Below are 21221 nucleotides of genomic sequence, written 5' to 3'. Positions count from 1 at the left end.
CCACCATTTACATCTAGCTGCAGCCTAAACCAGCATAGACCAGCCAACCATATTAGGCTGGTTTTAGCAGTTTTTTTTTCAGTAGCGAGCAAATGTCTGATATGGTTTAGGAAAAAAGGAATAAACATTATTTTGTACAAGACATTAGCTAAGCTGTCCCATACTCTTGCAGAAAATGATCACGAGCTCAGGAAAAAGATCTATACAGGAAAGAGTAAGTATAAACCCCACATTGACAAGCATGCATGCATGAATAAAAAAAAAAAAATAGCACTGTGAGCTGTTTTTTCTTTGCAGGTCAGTTTTCATCCGTTTACATCGACAGACCAGAAAATAAGCTTGCCATTTACGTCAACAGTACACCAAACGCACAGACCTATGAAAACTGCATTGACAATGATTATGAAAATGTGGAAATGTTTGATGGGACATGTGACTGACCCACTTCATTTGTCCATTATTTGTAATTCTGCAAGATAAATTCTGTATTTTTGTGTGACGTCTGTTATCCTGAGTGATTTATTATGTAAATAAAGACCGTAAAATCGAGCCTAGTTTGAGTCTGTTTTACGATCTGCGTTTCCGTTCGCTAACAGTACGATGTTTTGTGGTTTTGCTACTGACTCATCATAGATACGCGCTTGTGCTGTAACCATAGAAAACAGAAAAGTAAACTGTCTGTGTCACGTGTCCTCGTGAGTCGCGACGTCATGGGAACACACACTTCCGGAGGTGTGTGAGACGCGATGTGTTGGGCTGTGTCTGAAATCGCCCCCTATACTCTCATTCACTATTCCCTACATTAGTTCACTAATATAGTCCACTTTAAGGAGCGGCTGAAAACGACTGAGTAAATTGTGGCGGTAATGCACCTATTACGTTGGATGCCAGCCGCCGTTAAAAACCGAGAAGAAGAAGAAGAAGAAGAAGAAGAGTGAGTGAGTAAATTCGGACACTCTGCACTGGAAGCGCTGCGGGCGCCATCTTCTGCAGAGACGCAGGAATTCATACATATAGATGGCTAGCAGTTAGCCGTGAGTGTACATCGGTTGTACACTCGTTATTATGATGCATCAAAGGTAATTACATGAGTGCACTCATTAATGTCCACTATGAATTCGGACACCACTAAAAATGGATGTCCCCTCAAATTGTGCACTATATTAGGATATAGGGGGCTATTTAGGACACATCCCTGGTCTGGTAGTTAAAATGAAGAATTCTGGTTAAGCTATGTAACGTTAATCAACCTGTTTATCGGCACTAGCCAGGTAAGGGGCCACACCGTTAAAGTTACGTTGTGCAGACGCATACCTAGAAACATTGTATGTACTGACGCGAAACCATTTTGTGCACGCTGTGATTTTACAGTAAGTCTGATTATGTAATATATTTAACTAGAAATGAAATGAAAATGAGTACAGTTGGTGTAAAATAGGATATATTTGGGAGTTATTTGTGTGAGCACGACAGATCTGTGGCTCAAAATTTGCCCTAGGTTTTTCAATGGATAAGTTTGTAACTCACTTAAAGAGATCCGCTGTATCTGATGGAAACAATGAATGGAGGAAAGAAAAACTAAGGAAGAAATGCGAAGAGAATGTGAGTGAGGTGGAAGGTGAGTTTTCTCAGCCTATCCCCTGGCAGAAGATCGAAGCAGAGAGCCTGGACTGTGACTACAGTTTGCTGTTTCATAAAGAAGAGGCTGATCTTCTTTTCAGCCAGTTAGAAGACGAGGTGGTGTATTTTACAGGTATTGAAGGCACTGTGCTACATATTTATCCATTAAAAACACCTTTAGGAAATAAACAGAAAAAATACAAGGGATGTGATTGTCTTGTTTACACCACATGTTTTTCCCATTTCTTGAAATATTGCATTTCCATTGATTTTTTTTACAAAGGTGACAAAGCCAAGATACATGTTTATGGAAAGATGCACAATGTTCCAAGAAAGCAAGCAACATACGGGGATGAGGGACTGATGTACTCTTTCTCTGGGGTCCATCTCATGGCCAGACCATGGACTCCCACTTTAGAATATATTCGAGATGCTGTCACCAAGGCAACTGGCCATACCTTCAATTTTGTTTTGGTTAACAGGTAATTAAACTGATTTTGCGGACATCTCCTAAAGGTAAATGACCTTTGTAGAACATAACTAGAAATTGTTTTTAAGGTGAAATTGTTTACTTCTTTAAACATCAGGTATAAAGATGGTGATGATCACATGGGAGAGCACCGGGATGATGAACGGGAACTCAATCCTGCCTGCCCTATTGCCTCTGTATCTCTAGGGGCTGCCCGTGACTTCATTTTCAGACACAAGGATGCCAGAACTGGTCCTGCCAAACGTCACATTGAGCCTGTGAAGCTGGAGCTAGGCCATGGGAGTCTTCTGCTCATGAACCGTCCCACAAACACATTCTGGTATCACAGCCTTCCAGTGCGAAAAAAGGTCAAAACACCACGCATCAACCTCACTTACAGACGTATAATAAAATCCACTGACAGAAAACGCGTTCAAATGGAGTGACTGTTTCCTGGACCCTCTTTCAAAGTTATATGAAAGCTGTGTAAAATTTCCACAAGTTCCTGAAATGAATGATACTGATATTTTGCATATCTGTGTGCATCTATTTGTATACATGTACAGTATATCACTTTTTGTTAGCCTTGGCATAGTCTATTTCACTAAAAGCTGTTGAGCATGTCCAATAAAATAGTACTTTGATCTCAGGGACCATGATTTTTACATTGTATATGTGGTAACAAAATTCATTTTCAGAAGCACTTCAAAGGAAATAATTTCTTTTTATTATTTTTGCTGTTTTTTTTAGAAAACCAATAAACTACATGTGGAATAAATAGGTTAGACACAACCATACTTCTGTACAAGACATTTCTATTATAGACCTGGAAAAAAAACAATATGGTCCCAATGAATACATTTTGCTAAAAGTTTCAAAGACTGAACTACAGAAGGCAATAGTTTGGCGAAATACTGTGGCAAAAACATGAGGGTAGCAAAAACTTAATTGTATAAATATATACATTTTATTTTTCAAGCAGACGTAACCGAGTAATTTCGAGAAAGTCATACTTAGTGTTTACATTCCAGCACTGCTGGACTGAGTATGAGGTATTCGCACAGCTGTCTACCCATAACCTGCCTGTGTTACAATCTAATCAATGTCACGTTTTCCTTGGACGACGACACATGAAGTCAGTACAATTGCTGCTAAAAGAAAAGTAATCGATGCTTTGACATGTCATAGTTATGCACGTTTACATCCGTTGTGGAAGGTTGAAGTGTTGCTGAAATGGCAACCAGCATTTCAAAGCATGGTTTGAACACCACAATTTAACTTGAGCATTTGTAAAAATTAACAGGAATAAAGAAAACCAAAGCATGGGCACTTTGGAGAAGTGTTGACAGTCAAAAAACAAAATGCTACCTTTTCAGTAACACAAATGCACTCAACCAAGCAGGACATTGCTACAAGCTCTGGTCTTCACATGAGAACTTGAATGACTCGTGACTAGTACCATTTATTTCAATATATTTAGCTACTTACTGTGAAATATCACTATTCAAACTACAGCAGCAGAAATCTGTAACTTTCAACGTGATTAAAAACAGTGTGTCGACCTTCCTGAGTGAACAAGAAAAGGTGAGTGATATAACTTTTTAAAATCGCAAATGGCAGGTATTAAAGCCAATTTTGAACTATGGCAGTTCCAGTGCCTTTTCCGTTTGATCTCAACCAGAGGAAAAGCACTAGTGACTGTAGGGTCACCGTTCAAGGATCAAAATCAACCGTTTTAGGATCAGTACAATCTCACAGCTTGATTCTTTACTCATAATATCTTTTAAGATCTAGGCATGCCCTCTACACAAAAAAAGTGACTAAAAGAGACAAATGGTTTCTGTGTAAAAGTGAATTCATGGTTGTAGGGAAGAGTGACGAACTGCAGAAAAACCTCCATTTTGTTGTGATGCGTTTTGGAATAAGAAATGGGGATTGCAAATGAGTAACAGCTGGCAAGACAGTTAGCTTTCTTCGGAGGAAGAATCAAGTTTCCCCTTTTTGCTTGTAGGAGCACCATCTTCCAATTCCTTAAAAAAAAATTTTTAATCCGTTATAAAACAGAAGATAGCTAGTCATCTCTGATATGAGTTATACATGCATGTGACATCTTTAGGCATGTACCTGGGCCGATTTGGAAGAGTCTATAAAGAGCTCTGAATCCCCATGTGACTTGCTGTCCCTTTTGGCTGTTGTTGACTCTGATGAGCAGTGATTTTGTTCTGAAAATAGTGACAGTAGGTATTTTACCCTTGAAGACCACAAACATTACGGAAAGACAGGAAATGACTTGTAACTAACCAGTCTTGTGATCCTGACCAGATGTTTTGGAAGGATATTGGTCACTTTTCATGTCATTGCTGTCACTCTGAGAAGGTTCAGGTGCAGGACTTGTGTTGTTGCTGGTCTCCTGCTTCAACGGGGATGAATCTGCGATGGAGCTCTGGTTACTGTTATCGTCTGTGTGAGAAGAACAGATATGCGGTGAGCAAATGCTTCAATCATATGTTAAGACAGAATATAAAATTACATCATACAGTTCATCAACCCCCTCTATTGGTTAAAAAGGATACTGATCTATTTGAACCATTACTTCTGTTATTAATGATAATATTGTATATACAAAATGCAGGCCATTTCTGGGCTTCATATTTTATACCAAGACTGAAAGTAATGAAGTAATACACATTCACAACATGGCAAAAAGCTTCTAGCTCACACAACCAAGTATCACCGCTAATATTTGAAAATATATTATCACAACACTTGCCTCGCACAAGTAATAGTGTTTGATAAGTTTCACAGCATTACCATGCATATCCATCATTCCTGGAGAAGAGCTGTTCTCTGGGGTTGTGACCTCCGAACCATATTTGTCATCTTTGCCCTTCTTCTTGCTTTTATTTTTCTGTTACAAAAACAAACTGCATTGTCATTCAAGCCTTCATTAAGAACAATCCAACAAATAACATCTCAAAAATGCTGCCTTTGTGTCATGCAAAAACAACTAAAAAGTTATGTTTTGTAATCACCAGCTCCACGACATGTCTAAAAATCGAATGTAATCTTTCACTTACATCATCTGATTTGGGCTCTGTCACTGGTACCCACTTGTAGATTCGCAATGAAGTGTCACCAACAGTCACCCATTTTTTCTCCCTGGACAATATCACATGCATGCCACCATTAGACATTTTTTTTATTTTGTTGTAGTAAATAAACATGCTGCTGCTGTTTTACATAATCTGGAAAAGACTAAATAAACTGTTTGAATATTTACATGTTTAAGTGCCATTCATTATAAACCTTTCATTTAAAAAAAGACACTTTTAAGAGATAGGGCAACTTTTCAGAAATTTGGTGTAGCTTAGTAATGTTTACACAACACTTAAAAACAATAGTTAATTTCAAATGTAAGGGTATTTAAAATATTTATATTCAAAAACTTCTTACGACTATATTTTAAAATGACTGTTGTGGTGTTTGTTAATATCGTACTTTTGTTTTTAGAAGTCCTATGCAAAAACTTAATTCAGGGTGAGTTTTCGTGTGTAGGTGAAGCTGTTGTTCCGCGCTTAATTTAAAAGCCCGCGTGTGAATAACTCTTCTCACGCGCCACTGCTCAGAAGCGCGAGTCAGTCACTTAAACGACACAACTGAGAGTCAAACGTTACTTTCATCTCGGCCCGTTCGGTTACTATTCAGCCGGCATTACAGGCTCAAACAGCAAAGCCTTCATGTGACTGCAACGAAATGGCTTCTAGGTTCAACCCACATACAATTTCAAGAAAAAAATGCAGTCTTCACTTTCCCAAACTCGTTTTCAAATGGCCGACAAAACATGAACTCCGCGAACAAACATGGAAAACGGCACAGCCGACTGGCATATCTGATTGAAATTGAAGTGGATTAAGACTCTCTTTCCTTTCATTTCATTGTTTCTCGTTGTCTCTCCTCCCCCACAGCCTGGCTGGACTGTTCGTTAACGAGCAGACGCTCTCCCTTACCATTTCCGCACTTTTTCAATTGCAGCCATAACCCGCTTGATGTCATCTTTCGCCCTGCTCCGCGTCTCCGCTCGAACCGACCTGCCCGACATTACTGCTGTTGGTAAAATATATTTTTGCTCGCTGCCTGTTTAGACACAATGCGAATGCACACAGCTCAGGAGTGAGGCGGGGCTTGTGCGCCTGCGCTGATGCCGGATGCCCTCGAAGCATTCGGGTATGCGCTTCGCTCTTTTGTTAGCCAACAGTAACAAAACATGGCATTTTAACAACTCGCAAAGTATAATGATACGATCGTCACAAAACCACGACATCCTAAAACCATAAAAAAAGAAATAGAGACGGAATACATGTTAGTCTATTAAATAACGTTTATTTTTATAGGACTCTTGACTTTATGTCCTCGTAACTGAGGATTACTAAAACAAATAACGTTATACTGAAACAACAGACCAGTAATCACATAAAATGTCATATCGCCACACTACACAAGCTATAAACAACAGTTATGTCACTAAAACTAGATTTTACATTTTAGATTAAGTGTCCTCTTGAGGAAGCTCCAGGGTGGCCGTTGAAAACCCCAGGATGTCTGTGGCAAATGTCTCCATGCTAATTTCAGTGGGTAGCACACTGTCCAACAGAGATTCTGAATCTATCACAAACACACACAGTTCATGTTAACACACTGCTGCTACATTTTGAAACTCACATTCTTGCAGCTAAACAGTCCTTGATTTTCACAAGTTAATAGAAATACTATGTTTATAATATAGATGATAGATAGAAGACATCTATAATAATGGTGTCGTGTTTTTAAAAATGATATGCATTTCACAAAAAGAAGTCAAGAAACAATATGAGGTGTTTCAGAGTACTGTTACACACCTGTGCAGCTTTCTGAACTAAAACCTAGAAGAGTAGTAAAGCATTCAGCCAACTCATCCTCTGTCATATGTTCACCTGAAATCAACACACAAATCTACTTTGGCTTATAAAATAAATCATTTGTTTGTAAGCATCGATGGAACATTACTGAAATATTACGGAGACTGTTTCTGTTACAGAATAAGAATCGCATCGAGTCCATAATGCATTGAGTGCCACGTGATATTCTCAGGCAGAAATTATTATCATGTCTGTTGTCTATCATGTCTGTTCTCTAAGCCATTTCTGAGATCCTTTGAACTCTTTCTTTTTATTACCATAATTCTAAATATATCTCACATGGAAGGCACACAATTTATAGCCCCAGAAGAGTTCAAAAGATATTTACCTCTAGTCTGTAGTAACTCCAGCAGTTCATCTCTGGCAATAGTATATCTGCCCCTTCCATCTGGCCTTCCAAGCATCTGGAAGGCATTGTGCAGCTCCTGTCTAGAAATGCCAGAGGCAGGCCGGTGGTTGACATAGAGCTTAATAAAGTCTTCCAGGTCAATGTCCGTCACATACTTTCTGGTCTCAGCATAGCGGCTAAACTTCACCTCGTTCTGCATGTCTTCCAGCTTTAACAGGAAACCATTTGTTGACATTTTATAAAAGTGTGAGTCTGAGAGTTACTGTATATTGAAACCGCTCCCTCGTTCACTCCTTTACTATTCCCTATATAGCGAATGACATTTGAGTCCACTATATGGGGAAGAGTGATTTCAGACACTGAAGAACAGTATTATAGCCTGCGTCTGACAATACTCCCTTACGAAAACTAACCATGTTTTTTTGTGGTACAAGTGTAGTAACCATGGTTTTGCCCTAAGTAATCAATGCACCAAAAAAACATGGTTACTGGTCTTTTTTACTACAGTAACCATCGTTTACTATGGTTTACAAAAAACATGGTTTTCAAAACCATGTTTTACTACAGTAACCATGTTTTTTTGGTTTTAACTGTAGTAAAACCATGGTAAATTTTCGTAAGGGCTGTCGCAGATGTTCGTCATAAACATAATGAATAGCTTATATTACACCTGTGTGGCTTTGTGGATTGTTTTATAAAATACTTAAATTCATTTTCACTTTATTTGTTACGTTTATTGCATTAGTTTAATTGAAAAGTGAACAAAACAACTCACATTTATTTGCAGGCATGCTTATTTATCACGTTTAATAAAATTATTTAATATATTTAAAATAAAACACTACTGTTTATCACATTCATTTAATCTGCTTTTTCTTTAAAAATCGAAAAATACCTGTCAACAAGAACAAACTTACGTTCAATCACACATTCGTTGCATTAACGGTCAGTGTCCTCCAGCTGATTCTAATCAAGAGGTCGTCTCGTGTTGTATCATGGGAAATAGTTAATGAGCGAATGTACACTCAAAATCAGAGTGCATTGTGGGTAAAAAAAAGAGTAAACGAATGTAGTGAATGAAGTAGTTCACTCAGGTTTCGGACACCACTAAAAAATGGCGGACACTCGATATAGTGTACTATATAGGAGATAGGGAGCGGTTTCAGACACAGCTTTAGTCTATCCATCAATGACAGATCTGAATGATAAAGTGAATTTGTAATTGCAAAAATACCTCCTGCTCTGTGGGATAGAAGTTAAGCGCTCTCATTAGGAAGGGCATGTCAGATAGAGGGATGCGTGTGGACACGAGCTGTGTTTCCATGGTGTTGAAGTCCTGATTTTGTAATTGACAGTAGTAAAAATATTCCTCCATTTCCTATTCGAAACATCATACATCTTAGAATTAAAATGAATAAACAGACAATGATAAATGCCACTCCTAAACTAGTTTTTTGACTTCACAAAACATTAAAATGAGAAAAGCTCAAACCTTGAAGAGCTGTCCCTCTCTCCCTCCCTCCAGAAGACTGTAGTAGGGCAGCATGTCTTTACCTCCTAGAGCAGCCAATGCCTCTAGTGATCTAAATAGGGAATTTTGGAAATCAATACACAGTAGAAACTGACGGATTCACACTGAAGGAGTGACTAACAGATTAAACTTTGTATATACGTAGCGTTTAGCTTTTGATATACGTTTTATGATTTATGCATATTTTGACATCCAAACGTACGATAAACTCAGCTCCCATGAGAAAACAGTGCAGTCTGGTCCTCCTGCAGTGAAAGCTTATCTACCATCATAAGAGCAGGCCAGAGCAGAGACGCCTGTTGAGTGACAGATAGTTGCGAAGGACTTGTGGGGGTTTCCATCCAGAGGCAGAATCTGAATGCCAATCTACATCAGGGAAAGCCAATAACAATATAAGGGTCCTCCCTCAAACTCAGGGTGAAGCTTTACTAGGCAATAAACTGGCATAATGGCTTATAGTTTATATATAATACAGAAGAGTCAGTATTAGTAAATGTATGGTTAGGTTGGGTGGGTTAAAATACATACCTCATCTTGTGTAATATATGCCATGTAACGAGAATTAGGGTCTCCTTCCTTAGATGCTGGTAGGATGGCCATCTTTTTTACTGGAGAACCATTCGAGGGCCCAAGGACTGTTTTCCTGCAAAAACAAGCACACTGTTATCAACAGATATACAAAATCACAAACTGCTTTTGATCCTCTAATATTACAGCTCTATCTTGTTAGCTGCTTGTTATTGCAAAGCTGCAGGTCTGCAGCTCACTTACATAAAAAACTAGTAAACAATGTGGTGTCTCTTCATGAAAGATTTGAATTTTACATAGTTTATATTTTGTTTATCTTAGCTATGCAGGTCTAAAATATACATTTTCATTTGTATATCAATATATGCAGTATACATTTTTATCAAAATTCATCCAATGAAACAAGATTTTCTTTTTGTTTAATGCGCATCTATTTATAGCTATATTGGAATAGATTTTTGACCAGAAGAAGGCTATACGAATAAATAACCTTAGGTTCCCATTTTACAATCCATTTTGATATCTCTTTAATATTTGTCCATATTGGATCTCCGCAAGTTTTTACCTTTTGTATAGATGAAACATAATTGTGACCCTGGACCACAAAACCAGTCATAAGGGTACATTTTTCGACATGCAGATTTTTACATAATCTGAAAGATGAATAAATAAGATTTCCTTTGATGTATGGTTTTTTAGGATAGGATGACATACAACTATTTGAAAATCTGGAATCTGAGGGTGCAAAAAAAATTTAATATTGAGAAAATCGCCTTTAAAGTTGTCCATCTAAAGCGCTGTAGCATGCCGTTGCCAAGGAGAAACAGGGTTGTTATATCGCACTCTATTCGCTTACCGCTGTAATGACATTGTGGAGAGTAGATGAACCCGAAAGCAGAAATTCTAAGCTTGACATAGATACCAATCTTGATTGGGTAATTCCCAAATAGCGGTCAGCAGCGAGCGAAGTTTGTAGGCGTGTTTCCTGCCATTTTTATTTGCGATTTTGCTGCATTCACTCACAAAAATAAAGTTTTAATATATTTACGGTAGGAAATTTACAAAATATCTTCATGAAACATGATCTTTACATAAAAGAAAATTCGATCATTTTGTCCCATAAAATGTTTTATTTTTGTGCTATATGACGGTGGTCCAGGGTCACAATAATGCAAATGTATAAAAATGAACTCAGTTCAACTTTTTGCAAACCTGCACATTTTCGAGGTGGCATTAAAGAGCTTCATCTTATACATGTTGGAAGCTGTAAGGAGGAAGTGCTCAGGTGTCAGAGGAGGATACCACACCATGCAAGTGGGCACAGCACTCTGATCGATCCGATCAGAACTCAAAATCATCAGCTCATTTTCGCCACTGTTCAGAAGATCATACTCCACCTATTCCAAACAGGCCAGATAGTTATGAAAGGTACAAAATAAATACATAAGCTAGTGACAGAAAGAATCTTTAGTCAAGCAAAAGTCACATTTGTGGTGTTTATGGATCAAATAGGTAAACTGGTTTAGGTATTGGTGACATCATGAAGTGTCACACTACTAATATGATAGTTCTAGCTCTGACACATTTTAAAGATAACATCAAACATTCCACCTTTCATAACAACCAGTTACACAAAGTAATTCATATCAGGTACAGAGGGACTCACCAGCTTGCGATCCATGCCCAGGGAGAGGAGACGAGATTGATTGCTATCTAAATCCACTCCGAACAGCAGGTCTTGAATGGGTTTGTAATGGGAGTGGTGTCTGCCCTGGTACATCCAAATCTCTTGCATACCTTCTTTACACCGGCGCAGCAATGTCACAGCCTTTCCAGTGTCCTGTGAGAAATGCAATGGCAAATACAGGGTTATCAATAAAATGGCAGCAAAATGTTTACAGAGGCTAATTGGCACCAGATTGTTTTGTCTATTAATATTTATTTAGGCATGTTAAAGGAGTAACTGTCGTGGTCATGGGTTTTGCATCATCAAAAGGACTGAATGGGTCACTTATTAATATAACTTAAAACATATTAATATAACTTACCGCAGCTGCCAGGTAGAGTGAGTCTTGGGAGAAAGTGAGATGTGTTATTGCATCCTGACTGTGCTGCAAACACTGGTCTTCTTCACTCTGAAGGGTATAGGCATCAAGAATTTGCAAAGCACCACTAGCAAAGCCCACCGCCAAGTAAAAACCTAGGATAAGACAAATTCAGAAGCATGCATGCAGGGTTGATATAATAAGTAAGACAAAAGCCTTTATTAGGCTAAAAGCTAAGCTAATGCAATGTATTTTGTATATAAATTATATACATTGTGTCAAAAGATTAAAAAACATAATTCAATGTCGTCTTGTAGCATCAGTAAACTGTGCTAATATAAAAATTAGCAAAGTTCTTGATTTTTTTGTAGTTCACCTTGTGGATCATAGGTAATACACTGGATCTTCTTGTGGGCCTGGAAGACTCGGCTGCAGACTGCCTCTTTACGCTCATAATCCCAAACCTTAATAATGCCGCTGTGGCTGCCCATAGCTACTAGTGGTTGTTTGGGGTGACAAGCAACTGCTTCCAGAGGTTCTGCATGTTCCTTCAGAAGAGTCTGTTGTACATTTTTCTGTGCGTTCACGTGTACTAAAGTTGCTTGGGTTGTAGATACCACGAAATTTCTATAAATGGAAGGGATATGTAAAATAGTATTGGAAACGTAAATTCAATGATGGAGGGGTCTCTAAATCCCCGCTTTTCAATATTGAAATAACTAAATATGAACTTTTTTCCAATTACCAAAAAACGTACTGACTAGATCTCATTTTGATAGATGGCTCTTTTCTATCTAAGCACTGCTTTCCCAGCAGTTTCAGGCTTAACTGAGGAACTTGAAGTGTATCTCACAATTTTTGCTGATGTATGTCACAAAACTGCATTATGAGCTCTTTCTTGTAAGCCGATTTGGTGACAAAGCACTCAGTGAAGAAAAAGTTTTTTTTTAAATAGATTTTTTAACCCTTCTGGCACACATAATACAATAATAATAGTAATCCTGACCCTTAGATCTTTTAAAAACAGCATTCTATTATATGCAAGGTCTCTCACCTTATAATAAATTGTTTGGCATTCATTGTGCCGTCTTCCTTATATCCTGGACCATCAGTGGAGGGTTTTTCTTTGGAAAAGGAGATGGACCTGATAGGATCCAAACTATATTGACTGTACAAACTGATGAGCTTGAGTTTTTCATCATAGAATTTGATGTGTCCATTCACATCGCCTGTGACCAGGAAACTATAAAAGAACAAGCATAACAAATGTAACTTCAATGGCATCATAATTTCAGATTTAGATGATGGTGGTTTTATTTGAAATATATATTCATATATACTGTATATAAAAAATATCCCCAAAAGTTTTTATTATTAGTCACCCTTTTTGTTTGTCACTGGGTTATGCAAATATCTAACCAATTAAAAGTATTAAAAAGTGCTTGTCAACTTTGGCAAAACAGTATGTAATCATAAAAAAACAGTGGGGTTTTTTCAATTTCCTGAAAAACAGCGAATTTGGACGTATGAGGTTTCAGAAGGACAGCAATGATATATACTGTAGATATGTACCATATTCATATATGTACCTGTCGATCAGGGTTAACACAGTGATTCCTGCATTCTGGAGAGGAATGACTTTGGTGGCTTTCCACACCAGGGGTTGACGTGAGACTGATTCACTTTGCTTGTCCCAAATAACTATATTCCCTTTCGAGGTGGCTGTTAAAGCCCGCACACCATCGCAGTGGAACATGGACTGGCTCAGGGAGCCTAACACCACTTTAAATGTCTTAAAGGGGACAGATTTGTAAGAGTTTCGTGTGAAAGCAGAATACCATCACAAACATTCAGACCAATAAATACTGTAGTTCATTTGCAAACCTTGTTAGAAATGTCAGGAGCTGAGTATTCCAAACACTCCCTTTCCTGCAGCAACAGATTTCATTATTATTGTACATGTGAAGCAAACACTGCTAAAATAATAAATCAATAGCAAACTCAACATAATTCTTACAAAGGTTAGATATATAATTCCTACCCAGTTGTAGAAGAGAACTTGACTTTCACTGTTGCTGAGCAACTGTGTGCTGTCAGAGGGATGGAAAAGTATCTGATTCTGAGAAAACATGGATCTGAAGTTAGACAAATTTAAAGTTGACTAACAACCATTTTTTATTTATTTATAAAAAGCAAGATAAATTGTGAAATACTCATTTAAAATGTGTTGAAATTGATGTATTACCACATCCAAGTACAGTTTTGCACCATACCTGAAAACCATATTTTGGGCTGATGTCAGCTCGACATTTTGGGCTGTCGCTTTCATCTGTCCAATCCCAAATACTCACCCGCTAATGCATACGACACAGTACAAGATCGGCAGATTAGTGGATAGTCATAATATTCTTTGATTTATTTTTCTGGTATCGTTACAACTAACATAAAAGTTGGTTCCATTAAAAGATAAGCAATCTCTTCCAAGGGCATCTGGTATCTCCTTAAGTAATTAAGACGCTGGGACTACACGGCTCCTGCACATTGTGTGTAAGATCATATCTACAGTATGTGTGTGTAAAACAATGATAAATAATATAAAACAAAGAGGTAAAACATGCACTACAAAATCACAACAGACTGTACAATATTGTCTTGCACTGCTTTGTGGTTTCTAACCTGTGCTGTTCCAGCTACAGTTGCCAGATATTTTGAATCCTTTGATAATGCCAAGGCAGAAACTCCACCCTCGGGATGACAATCAAACATTGTCCGCACAGGAATTCTACAACACATGCTATGAGCTGTTAACTGGACAGGAACAGGTTTTTCATAAGTCTTGTCTTTCAAGCCCTTACTGTCAATTGTTAGTGAGGGCAGATATATTAAAAGAATATAAATATGACTAAATAAATATAATACAAAATCAAATACACTAAAATCGTGATGTATTTGTTAAAATGTTACCCTGTGTAAGAATCCCATATGATAACAAGACTCTCTTGGCCCATGTCAGCTGTCACAAGCCAGCGTCTATCCTGACTAGTACACAAGCAGGTGATTGGACTGCAATGGCCCTATAGACACCAAAGAAAAGTGACACAAAATTAATTTAATAAAAACATATTGTAAAACACATTTGGTTGTAAATGTTTGTAGAAATGCAGAAAATAACCACGAATTAAACAAGTGAAATGCACACATTTCCTAAAATAATTAAAGAATAAGGCAAACTGTTTTTGAGAGTCTAGGCTTTACAATACATTTAAAACATTTGTTTCATGCATTTCTCTTACTTGTAACAGATGCTGACTGTTGGACGTGTGATCACACATGACAGCAACATGAGCGCAAGCATAGAGGATGACAAGCCTGTCTTCATCTTGCAGGCTAAAGACAGGTAAAGTTTGGTTGATCCCATAGGCCCGATCAAGGATCTACATACATGTCCAAGGTTTAGTAACAGTAGTGAAAAAAAGAAACTGAGGTGTAATAGCTTACTGTATTCCATTCAGTATATAACACTTTACAATACGTTTCTATTCATTAAAGGGATAGTTCACTCAAAAATGAAAATACTGCCATCATTTACTCACCCTTAAGATTTTCTAAACCTGTATAAATTTCTTTATTCTTCTGAACACAAAGACGTATTTTTGGAAGAATGATTGTAACCAAACAGTTTTGGGCATAGGAAAACAATGGTAGTCAGTGGAGCCCCAGAACGGTTTGGTTTCCCACATTCTTCAAAATATCTTTTGTTGTGTTCAACAGAACATAGAAATTTATTTGGAACTTATTAGAAATTTTACTGTGCATTAACTAACGTTAACAGATTTTAAATTTTAATAATGTATGATGTTGAAGTGTAAAATAACATTACTCACGATAAATAAATGCTGTGGATTTTTATTGTTAGTTTATGTTAACAAATAGAGGGAACAAATTTAAATACGGAAATCACTTTTTAACGAGATAACATTATATTTCATAAAACATAAAATGTAAACTTTATATCACATTTACTGTTTTATCAGTAATGTTCAAAACATACGTGAAAAACAAAAATATGCTCAGATGCATTTACCAATGGGTACGTTTTGGTTCTGGTCTCATGAGGAATGACAGGCAATGATGTTGCTGTGTAAACTTGAGAGTCCACAGTTCCCTCTTGACTGGATAGTTCAGATCTTTCGGTTCCTTCCTTTTTATCCTCCCGTTTTCTTTCTTTATTGTCATCTAACAATTCATTCTTCATTTGATTATCCATCGTGCTTTCCTGTTCTTCGGCATCGTGTGTTTCTGTTTCAGCCACATCAGATGGGGCTCGAGTAACGTTAGACACCTCGTTCGCCGTTGACATTTCTCGTTACCAGCCAGAGACTGATAGAGAACAAGTAGCCTAACCACACAACCGGATTTAAGATGTTGCAGATTCAGAAGACAACTTTTTGCCTGTTGAATGTTGTTTCTGTTTGCTTAATTGGCTAATATTCGTATTTTTTATTATAAATGTCTTTCGAATACGTCAAAGTAACTTACCTATCCAGTAGCCACTTGTTATCACACGCATCTGGTTGCTAAGAAACGGTCACGTGTCAGTGCAACAGCCAGTTCTGCAGATGTAGATAACGGTGAAAACTAAAATCAGGAGGACTGAATGGAGAGCGGGTAATAATCAATTTTAAATCCATTTCTGCGTGAAACGTTTTTTTGATAGTAGTTTTACAGTTTTTTAAGTAAACAAATTGTATAAATAAGCACCATAAAATGCATATCATTTTCAGCAAAAGCAAGAAACATGCAATGTACGGCATTATTTGAAATGTGTCAAATAAATATTAAAAATGTTCTATCAGCAACGCCTTTAAGGATTGGCATCAATGAAGTTAACTTTTCATAATTAATTAGACTGTTTGACGGCGAAGTAAAAGACAACCAAACCTACAATAAAAATATGTATCAATGAGAATGATGAGAATAACTAGTTAGTAAATAGTGAATTTGACAGTGTATATTACACAAGTCGTGTCAAAAAACAGACGCTCAGAGGTATTAGTCCACTTGCGTTAAATAGTGCGCTATATTTAAAAATCGCGTCATACATAACTCACATTTATCTAATTGCCAATATTAAGGGGTTAACGTATAACATGCAACATATATTTACATTAATAACTCATGTTAATTTCACCCCAAAAATATAGCGACCAAAGGTGCACCCACATTCCTGGGATGTGCATATATCCTTCCGCCAGTTTTTGTGGCTTTTCAGACTGTTTAGGTCTATCGGTCAGTGCTGAAGCCTAGCGTGAACTGTGCATATCAGAACATCGCATTTAAAATAGCAAAAACGATATTACCGGGTTGGTATTTTTGTAGACATCTAAAACATATGGATCGCCCGTGCTTTGTTTTTAAAACAGGCTAATTTGTCTCATTCGAGGAGGAAATAAATCAGCAAAGCTAGCAGAAGTAGCAGCATTAGTGGAGACTCGAATAACTGGAGGAGTTGCTTTACACGTTGGCTGTCACTAGATCATCTGTCAGCTAACACGTCAAGTACCATATTCCGCACTCGTCCGCGGTGTGTAACGTTTTTCAAACAGCTAGATAACTCTGCTCAAGTCGTCGTTTATGGGATCACCATGTCCATGAAGCCGCAGGCCGGTGGTAATCGCAAACCCGGCGGAAGCAACAGCGGAGCCGCTGCGGCCTCCGGCACCGGGGGAGCAGGAGGTGTCGGACGCCAGAACATGGGCAGGTGGGTGCACACCCTGGAACGTTTTTTTTAATGTACATATGTACAATGTGCCTACATGGGACGATTATGGGATGCGACATCCCTGCACTCGTGTCGTAGTTTAAAAATGCAGGTTGTGAAGTACGTTAGCAGTGAATGGGATTGAGCGTACAGTTAGTAGGCCGATATAGGCCAAGTTCACATGACGGGGATCCACACGTTAATGGCCGCAGAAAAGGGTTTGCGCCCATTGCAGCTGCGAATGAACATTATGTTCCAGAATATTAAAAAAAGATAGGCTGGTTGTCTGATGTGGTGAACAAATCTAGAATAAAAAGCTTGTCTTTGCCGGTATAATTTGGCAGTACTAGCATCGCCCAATGTATTTTCTGTCTTTTTGTCTGCTATATTTTAGTCTGTTAACATTTTAAGAACATCCGCAAAATGGTCTAAGAGCCATAGCGTGACCGTATTCGGAATAGTTCATTATCATTAGCGGTTTATTTTAGTGATGTTAGCCAATTCAGCTAACTAGCCAATATTTATTTGGTTATATTGTTACTAATCTGTCGCTTTAATATGCGTGACATCTCTGTATGTTGCTTGATGTCGTTAAGGGTTGACAATGATGGAAAACCATAACGTTAACTGATCACCACACGAATGCTAGCCTGTTTTATAAAGTTTCGATCACTACATGTATATCACATCTATTTTTACCTCTATTCATCTTTAAAACATTTAAGGGCTGTCATTTGATTGTTGAAATGAGGGTGGACTGAATTGACAATGGGAATTTTCCTCCCGTATGAGAAGTCACATGTTAGCTGCCTGTGTCACTTAAGAATGGTAGGCCGTCGTCCAGTTCCCTTTCGTTAGGTAACGTGAGGACATCAGGTGAGATCTGCATGTTTCCAGTTACAGATCAGCTGGGAAACAAACGTTTCATAGTTGAAACATTTTTTAGGCGCACGCATTTCTTATGAAAGCAGAGACAACGTGCGCTTACAAATACGAGTGATTTAGCATGGACAGTCAAACCACAATCTCTTTCAACCTTCACGTTTCCAGGACGTTGCCTGTATAAAGTCCGTCCTTGAAACATGATGTTTGTGTATTTAACTTTTGAGCATGCTGTGCTACTCCGTAATTAGGGATGCACCGATATGTAAATTTTGGCCGATACCATTATTTTTACAACATTGGGAGCAGATAACCGATATATGGCCGATATACCATATCTGCATATTAATATAAAATTCCCTAAGACTGAAACAAAAGGCAAAAAGTGGACAACTGCTTTTATTTGAAAACATTGACTGCAGAAAACAAGGTAACCATTAGTTATCTGTTTTCCCTCTGAAAATCATGCACCAAGCCTACTTTGCACTAGTTAATGATTCTTTAACCTTCAAACTTTTCTGGTGTATTTTTTATTTAATAAACAAATTATCGATGTTCTTCCAGAGCAACCCAGAACATGTTTCTTTATAGCAACATGTCTAACAGGTCTCAAAACAGAAAGCATTCAGACAGCAGTTTGATTTAAACAATATGCTTTTGTTCCGATAATTTACACATTTATAAATACTTTATCTACATACTGTACCTACATCAAAAATGTTTTGCTAATAACAGTAAGTGAATGATCACGACAGAAAGACACTGTACTGTATTTTAACTGTGAGCAGCGTGAGACTGAAGAAGTTTGTCCAGAGGAAATTATTTATGATTTATCGGCTATAATATAACGGCCTAAATTTTATTATCGGCTGATACCGATAACATTAAAAATGACCATTTATCGGCTGATACCGATATGGCCGATAATTTATCGTGCATCCCTATCTGTAATTAATTAAATTGTTACAGTTCACATTTTGCTGTAAAGGTCTCAATAACGTGAGGCAATGGGGTCTTGTGTGACACGTGTTGCACTGCATGGAGAAAAGTGTAGAATAATTCTTGTTAACACAGAAGAACAGTATTGTGACTTGTGGGAATCCTGAGTGGTGCAGTGAAACCTTACCCTCCCCGTAATGCAGCATTTGATTTTCTTGATGCTGAAATACAGCTATAATTCAGTTTTTATTCAAATTCCTGGTCTAGCCTACGATATAAGGAAATTGTTTGTACGGGTATGTGGAACCTCTGATTTATCTCTCATTCTTGTGGTTAATACTCTAAAACACATCAGGATCTCTGATCTTCCAAATCCAAACAAACTTACATATTTGAGGTTTAAAGGCCACTGTTCATGATTTTCAGTGAGTGTTTGAGTGTTTCAGAGGCACATGCAGTAACAAAAAAAATAGCTAGAATGTACATGCAAACTTTCAGCACTGAATTTACAGTTACAAACATAAATGTGAAAATTTACAAAACTAACACTTTTTCTGAGTCTCTGACCATAAGCTTACTATTTGATTTGTGCTTATCGCTTCATCTGGCAAAGCTTGTGTTTTTGACATAGGGTTGTAACGGTCCACCTGTTTGTGGTATAAGTAAGGAATAATTGACGACGGTCCGTTCAATTATCGAAAGTTAATGCACACCCGAGGTGTAACGGGGTGTGCATTAACTTTCGATAATTGAAAGGACCGGAGTCAATTATTCCGCTTATACCACGGTTACCACACCACAAGCCGTTGTTCCGATACCACAAGACGTTGTTACGATGTTTTATCTCAAGACATTTGTATGGCATTTGTCCCTGAATGCACTTGCTGGTAGGACTAATTTCTTGCGCATCTCTTCTGAAGGCGTTGCTTGAGCCTGCATGCAGTTTTCCGAGAGCGAGAGGTAGACAGACAGTGCACATGCACACGCGTGGCTGGGTATCGAGGGCGATACTTTTTAGGCACCTACCGAATTGCCTCGATACCATCGAGTATCACAAAACGTCTTGTCGTTCTATACCACATTTCGATACCAATAGCGCCCATACAAAATTTGCGGCAAGATAATTGCTGCCAAAATTAGCAACACTACAAATCTAATGAAACGGTGCCTGCAAGAAGACCGAGCCCGGCCGTCATCCTCTCTCTCTGCCACACCTGGAGGCTCCTGCTGCCACAGAGTGTCCTTCAACGCCCACCACACACTGAAGGCAGCGGCGGTATGAGTGGGATTCTGACAGGTGAGGTTAACTTTCAACAAACAAACACAAACATATTTTTGTATTGGTACATGCATTTGTACTAATTAAGTTAATGTTTCTGTGTGCGGCGATTTAGTCATGTGAACTGGTACCTGCGTAATTGTTTGAATGTATGGCTATAAACAGTTAGCGGGTTCGATGCTAAAACGCTAAAAATTGCGGAGCTTTGACTGGGGCTCTGACAGGTAATGTAATGTTTAGCAAACAAAAAAACAAACACAATCGACTGACTCGTATTGGTCCGTGCATGTGTATAAGTTAAGTTATTGTTTCTGTGCGCGGTTAAAGTTAGTCCTATTTAATGGGACCTACGTAGCGTTATATTTTGTTTGGATGTATGGCTATAGATAGCTAGCAAAATGAGTGCCAAAAGCTTTAAAGGTATAGTTCACCCTAAAATGAAAATTCTTTCGTCATTTACTCACCCTTATGTAATTTCATACCTGTATAAATTACTTTGTTCTGATGAACACAGAGAAAGATAGTTGGAGGAATTTTAGTAATTTTCAGTCACAGGACATCATTGACTACCATAGGATGAACAATTAATTGGTAGTCAAAGGTGCCCCAGAACAGTTTGATTTCCTGAAATCTTCAAAATATCTAAATTTGTGTTCAACGGAACAAAAAAATGAATATGTTTGCCTACTATGGTAGTGGATGATGTCCCAGAACAGAAAATTGCTAACATTCTTCCAAATATGTTTCTCTGTGTTCATCGGAACAAAGAAATTAATATAGGTTTCAAACAACCTGAGGGTGAGTAAATGATGACAGAATTTTCATTTTGGGGGAACTATCCCTTTAAGGCTGACCGTAACTGA

The 21221-nt window shown here is 37.9% G+C and overlaps 4 protein-coding genes across 10 annotated transcripts in view; 2 read left to right on the top strand and 2 right to left on the bottom strand.

The window, feature by feature from the left end:
* The first annotated feature begins 733 nt into the window (after nt 1-733).
* Nucleotides 734-2738, top strand: alkbh2 (alkB homolog 2, alpha-ketoglutarate dependent dioxygenase). Of its 2 annotated transcripts, none has more exons than XM_057327400.1 (4): nt 734-1079; nt 1499-1753; nt 1904-2102; nt 2208-2738. In XM_057327400.1, exons 2-4 carry the CDS (start codon nt 1507-1509, stop codon nt 2533-2535), a joined length of 774 nt encoding a protein of 257 aa, XP_057183383.1. In that variant the 5' UTR covers nt 734-1079; nt 1499-1506; the 3' UTR covers nt 2536-2738. The 2 variants fall into 2 exon arrangements, with proteins under 2 accessions (XP_057183383.1, XP_057183381.1); XM_057327398.1 differs by having other exon boundaries at nt 734-1271.
* A 102-nt stretch (nt 2739-2840) lies between these two features.
* On the bottom strand, nt 2841-6274 carry bcl7a (BAF chromatin remodeling complex subunit BCL7A). Its single transcript, XM_057327411.1, has 6 exons — nt 6097-6274; nt 5167-5248; nt 4901-4997; nt 4391-4549; nt 4214-4311; nt 2841-4119 (listed from the first exon to the last, which is right to left on the bottom strand). Exons 1-6 carry the CDS (start codon nt 6186-6188, stop codon nt 4054-4056), a joined length of 594 nt encoding a protein of 197 aa, XP_057183394.1. The 5' UTR covers nt 6189-6274; the 3' UTR covers nt 2841-4053.
* A 211-nt stretch (nt 6275-6485) lies between these two features.
* cfap251 (cilia and flagella associated protein 251) lies at nt 6486-16785 on the bottom strand. The gene is given in 22 exon segments (XM_057353661.1): nt 6486-6751; nt 6985-7059; nt 7373-7601; nt 8628-8771; nt 8886-8976; nt 9127-9290; nt 9453-9567; nt 10665-10849; nt 11119-11292; nt 11501-11652; nt 11874-12124; nt 12552-12740; nt 13087-13289; nt 13382-13426; nt 13539-13616; nt 13771-13851; nt 14174-14279; nt 14462-14571; nt 14791-14931; nt 15582-15896; nt 16037-16110; nt 16721-16785. Coding segments are annotated over 20 exon segments (2925 nt in total). The 5' UTR covers nt 15858-15896; nt 16037-16110; nt 16721-16785; the 3' UTR covers nt 6486-6635.
* Nucleotides 16786-16789: 4 nt separating this feature from the next.
* The window catches only part of atxn2 (ataxin 2), a 31271-nt gene continuing 26839 nt past the window's right edge, over nt 16790-21221 (top strand). For 4 of the 6 annotated variants that reach the window (XM_057353627.1, XM_057353620.1, XM_057353610.1 and 1 more), the window contains exon 1: nt 16791-17258. In XM_057353627.1, the coding sequence (XP_057209610.1) occupies nt 17143-17258 (116 nt within the window). In that variant the 5' untranslated portion in view covers nt 16791-17142. Of the gene's footprint in view, nt 17259-21221 lie in introns of all 6 variants that reach the window. The other 2 variants (XM_057353637.1, XM_057353648.1) reach the window with 2 other exon arrangements.

This window comes from Triplophysa rosa, linkage group LG2 (genome assembly GCF_024868665.1).
Source record: "Triplophysa rosa linkage group LG2, Trosa_1v2, whole genome shotgun sequence".
Taxonomy (NCBI): domain Eukaryota; kingdom Metazoa; phylum Chordata; class Actinopteri; order Cypriniformes; family Nemacheilidae; genus Triplophysa; species Triplophysa rosa.
Note: the sequence above shows the minus strand (reverse complement) of the source record. Positions and strands in the feature narration are given on the sequence as shown.

Coding starts and splice junctions, on each gene's coding strand:
- alkbh2 (XM_057327400.1), top strand. CDS start 1,507: ATGGATAAGTTTGTAACTCACTTAAAGAGATCCGCTGTATCTGATGGA. Junction 1,754..1,903: donor CGAGGTGGTGTATTTTACAG/GTATTGAAGGCA, acceptor TTTTTTACAAAG/GTGACAAAGCCAAGATACAT. Junction 2,103..2,207: donor AATTTTGTTTTGGTTAACAG/GTAATTAAACTG, acceptor TTTAAACATCAG/GTATAAAGATGGTGATGATC.
- bcl7a (XM_057327411.1), bottom strand. CDS start 6,188: ATGTCGGGCAGGTCGGTTCGAGCGGAGACGCGGAGCAGGGCGAAAGAT. Junction 4,998..5,166: donor CAGAGCCCAAATCAGATGAT/GTAAGTGAAAGA, acceptor TTTTTGTAACAG/AAAAATAAAAGCAAGAAGAA. Junction 4,550..4,900: donor AGGAATGATGGATATGCATG/GTAATGCTGTGA, acceptor CTTCTCACACAG/ACGATAACAGTAACCAGAGC.